Source organism: Hibiscus syriacus, unplaced genomic scaffold, assembly GCF_006381635.1.
Source record: "Hibiscus syriacus cultivar Baekdansim isolate YM2019G1 unplaced genomic scaffold, ASM638163v2 tig00112487_pilon, whole genome shotgun sequence".
Taxonomy (NCBI): domain Eukaryota; kingdom Viridiplantae; phylum Streptophyta; class Magnoliopsida; order Malvales; family Malvaceae; genus Hibiscus; species Hibiscus syriacus.
This window is the reverse complement of record NW_024063341.1, coordinates 254,402-265,885: the sequence shown is the minus strand read 5'-3', so window position 1 is coordinate 265,885 and position 11,484 is coordinate 254,402. Positions and strand designations below refer to the sequence as shown.

The window sequence follows — 11,484 nt, the reverse complement described above, 5'->3', positions numbered from 1 at the left end:
TCGTCAGAGTTCAGGCATTTGGAAGGAAGGTGTCTAAGCCTCCCTTTTCAGCCCTGGAAAATACAGGAGGAAGCATCAATATATTCCTCCATCTGATAATGATTATGCTTTAAACAGAGTATTATACCCTTAGTACATTCGCATCAAATTGAAAGCTCGATAAATATTTCCTTAATTTAATCAAATATCAAGAACACAAAAACAAACACTTAATCAGAGACAACTAGAGGGATTTTATCACACAGTAACCCTTTTTAATAAATAAGAATTAAATTGTCAAAACAGAAGATTAGTTATACATCAATAGTGCATCTAAGGGAAGCAAGAAATATACAGAAGAGAACAATCAGAAAAATGCATTCTTTATATCTGCTCAATTGTTGGAAAATTCCCGATATGTTATTTCTCAAAGATTTTTTTTTCTAAATAAATGTACAAATGAGGGAGGCAAGAAGAGATGGAAGAACTGATACACAATACTTAGCTCAGAAATTTTATGCTCCAGTTTCTGTTGTTACATTCATTTCAAAATATATCACTATATGCTGTATGCTTAACGAGGAAAATTTATTGCATATTTCATCAAGCTTCATACAATTGAGGGAGCCACCAGCATAACTATTTATCAAAGTCTACTTCTAAGGGGGGGAAACCACAGGGACTCCTTGTTAACTTATAGGAATGGTACTATCAGCGGAAATTAAGTTTCTTAACTCCATCAAATGTTCATCATTAGATATGTGAAGTGATAGACGAAGATTTGTCACTAAACTTTCTTGTTCCCAACTTAAAGGCCCTGATGCATGCAAGGCCTCCAATGTGCAACGATAGGCATGTAACTCTATCTTATGTATCTTGGCAGCCAGTTCTTCTTTCACCGGAAGAAGACAATCTCCTTCCTCATCTCCCCTTGAACAAAAAGATTCAGCATCACTACATTCACCATCAACTTCAACAGGATCTGCGGAAACACAATGAGGTAACCTATAGAAATCGTTACTACTCACACTACAACTACCAACAGAGGATGTAACACTATCAGCGTCATTGGTTTCTAAATGCTCAGCAAAACAACATCCAACAGCACCGTTTGGTTTTCCCCTGTCTCCTTGTACATCAGACAACCCAGTTATGTCAATAGGAGAAGCATGTACATTATTCTCACCCAACATATCTCTTGGGAAAGCAGCAGCATCTACCTGTTCAAACATGGATGGATTTGCAACAACCAGTCGGTACAATCTTTCAATTCTCTCAACAGCCCTAAGCTTCTGTCCAGCAGTAGCATGAGCTTCAACCTGAAAGTAGCATCCTCTCTTTAGAGATTTTGAGGAAACCATAACAGAATTTTGGTAATTGACCTTTTTGTTAACAGGACCACATTCATCTTTCACATGCCTATTTGTTCTTCTAACAGTATTTTGAAATAGGGAACTAGACTTCTGGTTGTATCTAAGAATGGAATTTTCACCATGTTTCACATCTTCACAACTGCCAGAACCCTGCATGTAGACAAAAAAATATAAATGAATATCTTAGCTTGTGGAACAATAACCTCAACTTAATAGAAATATAGATAGTACTTAGATCAAGAAGGGTTACTGTCCGAATGAAGCAATGCCATTTAGATTAGGCAAAAGAGAATATTCAAGCTAACCTCAACTTAACATGAAATGCGTATGGAAATGAACTAAAGATGGACATGAGTATAAATAAACCTTGTATAACATAAATCCGTTTAACTGGAACATGTTAATGCTGAAATGGCTTTGAAAACTTAAAATCTTCAAATGCACGAGGAACGTAGATAAAGATAGGAAGTACCTTTCCAATCACAACCCATTCATTGTCTTGCCATGATTGTCTCACACGGACGTCAAATTTACTGACCTTAAACTCCAGAGATGATCCAAGCAACCTAACCAAAATGTACTTTTTTTCCAATATCGCTAAAACTGTTACCATCTTCCAATAATAGTTGTCGAAAACCTCAACAACATCACCAGGAACCCAATTATCTGAAACGGCTGGTGCAGGAGGACAAGGTCTAATAGCTTTCCAAGATACCATCTCCACAATTGCCTTGTTAGTGGCATCGGAATATCCTTCATATCTAACTTTGTAGTTGTGGTCATTGCCACTGATAATTTCAGCACAACGCCAGGATCCAGATGGCACCTCTTTACTGCTCAAGACTTCTACTCTGGTCCCTTTCTTGAATCTCATGATCACTATTTCACTACAAAAGACGTTGACAAATGAGATGATTAATTCATAAAACAAATTAAACACTAAATATAGCATACGAACACAATCAGAATATCCAAGCATCCTCTAGAAAAAATTATAACAAAGGAACAGTGGAGGGGAAAATAAGATCAAACTTTTAATTAGGATTACAGAAATTAAACTAAAAATAAGATTTAATAATAAAAAGTAACAAATAAAGCATTTTAATTGAAAAGAACAACGAAAAGATCTAATGCAAGCGTTATTCATTCTTGTAAAATAGTTTAAAGTTAATAAACAAAACAAAACAGACAGGTCCGTTTGGTACGCAAGAAAATGCAAGAAAAAAAGGAAAAAAATCAGAAGTTTAGGAAGAAATTTAAAGTGATCTACTAAGTTCAAACTCTTTCTACCTTAAAAATCTAACCTTAAAACAATAAAAAAAAATAACAAACACGCATTTAATAGTCCTTCTACATCTCTGTCTATGTATCCACCATTTCTCAGTAGCCAAACGGAAGAAAAAATTAACAACAATTACATAAAAAAGACAAGAGAGACGTAAAGCAACAAAAATTAAACTTGTCCACAATCTAAATAATCAGAACTATACAATAAAAAAAATAAAGCAAATACTTAAAATCATCAATTTGATGAAGAGCTTAGCTAACCTTTGATGGAGGATTGAAGAGAGAGAGAGGGAAAAAAGAGAGATAGAGAGAAGTTTTTGTTTCTCGGTGCTTTAAGAATTTAATTTGTTGTTATGAATTTTTTTTTCTGATTGAGGAGAAACTAGTATATCAGGCGTTTAAAGTTTTTCTTTATTATGTTTTTAATAGAAGGAAGAAGAGGAAAGAATAATGGAAAATTGAGTATAATAAACAAGGAATAATATGGTAAGCTTTTGCTAACTGCCTAAGAATAGCTTGTTGTGGTTGTAATTAACTGGTCTAATCTTTTTGTGCCCATCCTGCACGCTCTCTCATTATTATTTTTTAAATAATCACATTATTTTACCTAAAATAATAAAAGAAAATATAAACTATTCACTGCTTGAAATAATTATAAACACCTATCAACATGAGAAAATCAATATGCAATCTAATTAATAATAAATAAATATAAAATTTTAAATGAGATAAACATAACCAAAAATTGAAAAATAAAATTTGCACAAATATTAATGAAATTTATAATTTTAAAATCAATATTTAGAACCAGCTTTCATTGAAGTAATTAACTTTTGATAGAATATTTTTAATTTAATTATATTATTTGTATGGGATTTTTTGGGTAAACTACACCAATGGTCACTAATGTTTGAGTAAGTTTTCAATTTTCCCACTAAAGCTTGAAAAGTAATAAATCAATCACGAATGTTATCGATTTGTAATAAAATGGTCACTAGCATTATCGATTTGTAACAAAATGGTCACCCTACCGTCATCCCATTAAATTGATGATGTGACAATGTTAACAAAAAGGTTAATATTTCATTTTACCCCTAAACTGTTGTTAAAGCATCAAATAGGTCCTTGAACAATGAATTTATATCTAATTTATCCCAAAAGCTTTCTAATTATCATTTTTCTCCAAACACCCCACCACCTTCATTATATTTGAACCACATCCCTTACAAAACGAAAACAAACTTAAACAATTAGGAGGTATTTGTTTCAACCACACTTAACCAAAACATCTATATTTAGACAATAAGTTACCTTCTCTTTTGTTGTAAAAAAGAGTGAATTATTCTATTATTTTTTATGTATCAATATATATTTTAGACAATTAGTAACCTACAAATCAAAAATCAAATGCTAAAGTGAGAATAGAGCACACTAGTAAGTACTTTGCTCAAACACAACGCTGCAAGATAGGAACGAAAACACTGAGTTTGGAAGACTATTATTGCAACTGAAGATAGTTTTAGACTTTTAAGTTTTGTTTAAGTGTGGTTGAAACAAACACTAAGGAAAGTGGTCCTAATTGTTTAAATGTGATTTTTGTTTTGTTAGAATCATGGTTCCAATATAGTGAAGATAATGGGGTGTTTGGCAAAAAATAGAAATTAGAAAACTTTTAGAAGTAAATTAGATATAAAACCATTGTTCAATGACGTATTTGATATTTTAGCAGTAGTTTGGGGGTAAAATGAAATATCAATCTTTTTATTAACATTGTCATGTCATCAATTTAACGAAAATGATATTGGAGTGACCATTTGTTACAAATCGATAACGTTAGTGACAATTTTATTACAAATCGATATTGTTAGTGACCGATTTGTTACTTTCGAAACTTTAGTGGAAAATTGAAAACTTACTAAAAATTAGTGACTATCGATGTAGTTTACCATTTTTATGAAGTCTATTCCTTAAAGAAAGTTTAGATATTTAGGTATGGAGGAAACTAACTCTAATTGCGTGAATTGCACCATTGAGATTAGCTAATCATTATATTACGTGTGTGTGTGATGGAAAATTAGATATAAAAAATAGTCTAGATTTAATTTTAATTTAATTCATATTATAACTTAATATTATAAGTTAAATAAAAAATAAAAGGTTCAAGCATATAAATCATTTAAAAACAAAGCTCCCCCTTAATGAAAGCATTCAATGAGAAGTTTTGGCACAAAAACAATTATGTACTTAAGAAGAATATTGAATTTCAATAAAATGAGAAAGCATGTTAGTAACACATGAATTTCAATAAATCCAAGACTTGTTATACTTTATGCAATAATTAAAAATGACATATTGAATCTCAAATGCATAAAGCACTACACAATGCCATGCATTTAATATGGATACCAATTGTTATTGAGAGCATATGCATGAACATTTAACCATATGCATTTCCATATTAAAGATGTGAAAACTAAGCATAAATATACAAATATGTAAAAAGTAAAAGAATGTATTTCATCAAAATATCAAAATTCATGCAATTAAAATCTGTTGATGAACGTTCAAACTAATTACTATATAATCATGCAATAGAAAAATATATTTCATAAATCACAATTTGCATTATTTAGATTTGCATTCATGCAAATCTATTAAAATAATTTTCTATAACTCCCCCCTACTTAGATGTCCCAAGAAAAGTTTTAAAGATAAAACTCATGGGATACTAATTTAAAAAAAAATTGATGTCAATTGATATTTGAAAAAAAATATGATATCAATTGTAGGTATGGAGGATGTTAAAAAAAGGCATATGCAAGTTAAGAAAAATATTTAAAATTTTCTTACATATGCATCATTTAAATGATAACAATTGAAAGAGATTTTAAAATTATTATCTTATTTGGTACCATAAATTTAAAGTGAATCCAATTCAAAATATATATATTCAATAAACCATGGATATCACTTGTTGAAAGAAAAATAATTTTCAAAAAAATTACATTTAGGTCAAGATATTTTAAAGAAATCATAAAAATATTACTTGACCAAAAAAAATAGGCTTAATACAAAATCAAATGCTTGAACTTTACCTCAAAAATGATTTAGTGCCTAAAGAATTTTTCGCTAAAATTATGTCCTAACGTTTTCATCGGAACACTCTTAGGTGCATGGACCGTAACGACCATTAAATTTCACTGTTAAGTGACACATGTTGATCCCTAGTAATTTTGAGAATTTATTTTAAATTTTAAAAAACATGTGTGCTCATTGCAGCCCTATCCCCTGATAATTTTTCCCCTTCCCAATTTCCCCTTATTTCCCCCCTTCCATGGTCGCTGACTAGCCGTCTGTGACCATCACCGTCGCTAATGCCAGCGTCAACTCCCGATCAAACCCCCGTTGACCTTTCGTTGTAAACTGCCAGAGTTTACCGTGGAGAAGTGTTCGAAGGTTTGTCGCCAGCGTTGTTTTTTTTCGTCAATTTTGACTGATCCCAATGTCCATAAGCCACGTTGTCACCACCATTCAAACCACCATGTACTTCCGCTCAAAACCCCTCCTCGTCGTCGCTCCGTCGGTGCTTCTCCGATTTTCCATGATTGTTAATGGGTTGAAATGAAAGGTTTTAGTTTTTTAGAGTGTTTTTTAATTTCATTAAATTTTGGGGTTTTTTTAATAAATTATTTTTTATTTTTTAATTAAAAACAATATTTTTATTATTAAAAATTAAAAAATTTAACGAAGACACCTAAAATTGTAACTGAGATGACACGTTAGGCACCAATTTGTAGCGAAAAATTCTTTAGGCACCAAATCATTTTTTGAGGTAAAGTTTAGGCACTTATTTTTACATTAAACCAAAATATATTATGATGAACTAAATAATGATAAAAGCTTTTAATTTTAAAACATGTACATCATAACTCATTTTCAACATACATGAGATAACAAACAACATGTAATCATTCATGCTAAATACGCATGCATGCATAAAAATCAATAGGCAACCAACATACAAAATCAATAAACTTTAAGTTTAGAGGTTACTCATCCTTCCTTTGTGTGATTAGAGCATCCAAAATGTTGAAAACATTTTGATATTTCGATATAACAAATTAAGTTAAATGAATTTTAATATTTTACAAAAAGATTTTCTAAGTATATTCGATATAATTATTCGAATATCAAAATATTACTCCAAATCTTTCAAATGTCTTTTTTAATCCTTACACAAGCGTAAAATTAAGTTTTAATCTTAAAATAATTTCAAAATAATTTTACAAAATATTTCGAACCATTTCAAAGCCAAAAATTCCAGATTGCTCAGAGGGAACTGATTCCCCCCCAAGGGGGTACCGATTCCCCCCCAAGGGGTACCTATTCCCCCCCAAGGGGGTACCGATTCCCCCTGAATGGTTTTGCTCAGAGAAAAACAGAATGCTCGAAGGGAACCGATTCCCCCCTGTTTAACGGTCAAAATATTTGAATTTTACACTTAGGGAATCAATTCCCCATGAGGGGGTACCGATTCCCCCCACGCTCCAAGCAGAAATATTAATTGTTTTCACACTTAAACGGCTCCAATAACTTCATTAATGATCCCCAACGTTCAGAATTGATTCAAGGTGTATTTAAACAAGCTTAGAAGCCATTGATCAAAAACAAGAAACAACAAGCAACTAGAATCAAGAGAGAATCAAAGAGAAAGCATCAAACCTCAAGTTTGAGCATTTCAAGCATATTTTTCATTCAATATTCATTTTACTTTCAAGAACACTACTTGTACTCAATTGTATTCATTATTGAGTGTTCTTTTCTTTGTTCTAGAATTGTGCAAACAATCTACCTTGTGAGGATTTCCTTGTAAGTTTGCAAATTTGTATTGTTCTCTTTGGGAGAGAGTGTTCTCAAGAATTTGGGGTATAATTCTTGAGGGTTTGTAAGGTTACTCTTCCTCCTCAAAAAGAAAGACAAATTAGTGAATTTGTGGAAAATCGTTAGTGTGGATAGCTAAGGTAGTGGACGTAGACTTTGGTTGAGAAAGTCGAACCACTCTAAATCACTGTGCAATTACTTTTCAATTTTCTGTAAAAGCTTCCATCAAATTATTAATTGCCAATTCACCCCCCTCTTGGTCGATTCCCTCAATCGAATAACTCAACAATTGGCATCAGAGCCTCACTCATTTGAAGGTTTAATCGCCTCTTGAGTCGATTCGGAAGAGTTACATCGATTATCAAGTCATCAATGGCCTCCGCTTCAAATTTCGACTCCGGTCTCGATTCGATGCCCGTCAACAAGCCTCCTTTCTTCAATGGAGCTAACTATACCTATTGGAAGAATAAGATGATGTACTTCATTCAAGCAAGTGACATGGGAGCATGGAATGCCGTAGAAGAAGGATACATCAAGATCATATTTTGTGCTCTAGGACCAGATGAATAAGGAAGAGTTTCATCTTGTTCGACCGCCAAAGAAATATGGGACAAACTTCAAGTCACTCATGAAGGTACCGATGAAGTAAAGAAATCTAAAATTAGTATTCTAATGCATAGCTATGAAAATTTCAGGATGAAACCAAATGAAGATATCAAAGCTATGACGGATAGATTTTCAATGATTGTCAATGGTCTCAAATCATATGGAGAGATCATTTTAAATGAAAAGCTTGCGAGAAAGTTAGTCTACTCCCTTCCAAAATCGTGGCAATCAAAGAAGACGACAATCATCGAGTCTAAGGACCTACCATCCTTAACTCTTGAAGAACTAATCGGTTCCCTTCTCACTCATGAAATGATGCTTGAAGATGAAGTGGACCTCGATAAGATTGACGAGACACCAAAGGAGAAGGAGAAGAAGAAAAACATTGGAGTTGCTCTTAAATCCACAAAAGATGAGAGTGATTCGAATGACGATGATGATGACGAGGAAATGGCATTATTTGCCAAACGATTCAAAAAGTTGATGATGCCCAACCGAGGAAGAAAATTCAAATGTCGTGAAGGCTTCAAAACTGAATCGAATGAGAAAGACCTGATCATTTGCTATGAATGCAAAAAGCCGGGGCATGTAAAATATGATTGCCCACAATTAGAGAAAAAGGGTCAATCCAAAAAGAAGCAAAAGGCTCATGTAGCTACATGGAGCGATGAAGATGGTTCCCATGAAGAGGAACAAGAAGTTGCAAACTTGTGCTTGATGGCTATCGGGGAAGATTCTAAGGTAACCTAACTCTTCGATTGGATGAATTATCTTATGATGAGTTATTAGAGGATTATAATGGGTTAGCTTCGGATTATAAGACTCTATTTTCAAAATATAAAAATGATATTTCAAAATTGAAAAACGAAAATAGTCTTATATCCAAGACCAACAATGAGTTTGAAAGTAAGATCAAAGAATGCAAATCAAAATTAATGGATTTGAAAGAAAAATACTGATTTGCATAACTTACTTTCAAAAGTTCATGATGATCATCAAAAGAAGATTGATAATCTTAAAACTTCTTTTAATAAGGTTGGAACAAAAAGTTTTGAAAAAAGTGAGAATTCAAAATCCAACTTTGTTAAGAAAAGTTTTAGAAGCTACAATCATAGAAGTCCTCAACGAACCTTGAATGGTAAAATTGTTAGGAGTATATGGGTTCCTAAGAATTCATTACTACTAAAGATAAGGATCCTTCATAAATGGATACCAAAGGGGACAAGGATTTTAGAAACTAATGAATATGGACCCAAAAGAATTTGGGTACCAAAAATTAGAAATTAATCTATGTTTGTAGGAAAAGGAGCATTGCTACAAGGCACGATAAACAAATCCAAATTCATAGTACCTTGATAGTGGATGCTCGAGACACATGACCGGAGACAAACGCCGGTTCATAGAGCTTAACGCCAAAAATAGAGGAGAAGTGACTTTTGGTGATAATTCAAAAGGTCACATTGAAGGTATTGGTACTATAGGTAATACCTCTTCCATACATATTAAAAATGTGTTATATGTGAATGGATTAAGGCATAATCTATTGAGTATTAGTCAATTATGCGATAAAGGATTTGATGTCATGTTTAAAATTAATGGTTGTAAAGTCATTGACATTGCATCTAATCGGATTATGCTTGTTGGTAATAGAATAGGAAACATATACATGGTTCATTTAGATTCTATTGATATGACTAATTTGTGCCTAGTTGCTAAAGACGAACATGATAGTTGGTTATGGCATAGGAGACTAGGACATGCTAGTATGAGTGTTTTGCAACCGGCTAATTCAAGGAGACTTAATAAGAGGGTTGCCTAAGCTTAAATTTGATAATGATAAAATCTGTGATGTTTGTGCTAAAGGAAACCAAAAGCGAATTTCTTAAATCCATTAATGACGTATCAACTAGTAGAGTATTACAATTGATCCATATAGATCTTTTTGGGCCAACTAGGACTACTAACTTGTATGGAAAACAATATGCATTTGTCTTGGTAGATGACTATTCTAGATATACTTGGGTTCTATTCTTAAGTACTAAAGATGAAGCATTAGAAAATTTCATCACATTTTCAAAAGTAATCCAAAACGAAAAAGGTTACTCTATCACTAGTGTTAGAAGTGATCATGACACTGAATTTGAAAATCTTGGATTTAATGAGTTTTGTAATTCTAATGGTATTAGCCATAATTTTTCAGCACCTAGAACCCCTCACAAAATGGAGTTGTTGAGAGGAAAATCAAACTTTAGAAGAAATGGCTAACCATGCTTTGTAAAAATAATTTGCCAAAATATTTTGGGCGAAAGCCACAAATACCGCTTGTTATATTGTAAATCGAGTAATGATTATGCCAATTTTAAAGAAAACTACATATGAAATTTTCAAAAATAAAAAGCCTAACATTAGCTATTTTCATCCTTTTGGATGTAAATGTTTTGTTTTAAACAACGGTAAAGAAAACCTTGGCAAATTTGATGCTTAAAGTGATGAAGGAATTTTTATGGGTTATTCCTTAAATTCTAAAGCTTATCAAGTATTTAATAAAAGAACTTTAGTTGTAGAAGAGTCTATACATGTTGTTTTCGATGATAATCTCCTTCCGAGGAAGGATTCTTGTGTTAATGATGATGTATGTATTGTACAAGAAAATGACGTTAGACATGACGTTGGAGAATCATCATCAAATGAAGAAACGAAAGATGAGGAAACTCATAATCCTCTCGAGAATCCAACCATTGAAGAAAGGGAATATCTTATCCAAGAGAGTACAACTATGTCAAGGATGGTGAGATTAGGATCCATCCAAATGGGTAACAACTAGATCCTCTCTTAGAAATATTTGTAATATGTTGCATTTTATTTCATTCATAGAGCCTAAGAACATCAAAGAAGCATTAAAAGATGACATTGGTTATGGCTTGCAAGAGAATTAAATCAATTTGAGAGAATAAGTATGGACATTAGTTAAAAGGCCTAGTAATAAATCTACTATAGGTACTAGATGGGTAATTAGGAATAAGATTGATGAAAGTGGTAATATTGTGAGAAACAAGGCTAGACTTGTTGCTCAAAGGTATACTCAAGAAGAAGGCTTACACTATGATGAAACATAAGCTCCCGTAGCTAGGATGGAAGCAATTAGAATATTATTAGCATTTGCATGTTTCAATGAATTCAAATTATATCAAATGGATAAAAGTGTATTTTTAAATGGTTTTATAAAAGAAGAGTGTAGTGGAACACCTCCAGGTTTTGAAGATTCAAAATTTCCGGATCATGTTTTAAATTGACAAAAGCACTTTATGGTTTAAATAGCTCCTAGAGCTTGGTATGAAAGATTGTCAATTTTTTAATT

General features: G+C 32.3%; 1 protein-coding gene across 1 annotated transcript; it reads right to left on the bottom strand.

Annotated features, from left to right (window-relative positions):
• Positions 1-504: 504 nt before the first annotated feature.
• On the bottom strand, positions 505-3,024 carry LOC120180021. Its single transcript, XM_039185457.1, has 3 exons — positions 2,901-3,024; positions 1,825-2,239; positions 505-1,502 (listed from the first exon to the last, which is right to left on the bottom strand). The coding sequence occupies exons 2-3, from the start codon at positions 2,224-2,226 to the stop codon at positions 669-671; spliced, it is 1,236 nt and encodes a 411-aa protein (XP_039041388.1). The 5' UTR covers positions 2,227-2,239; positions 2,901-3,024; the 3' UTR covers positions 505-668.
• Positions 3,025-11,484: the final 8,460 nt, after the last annotated feature.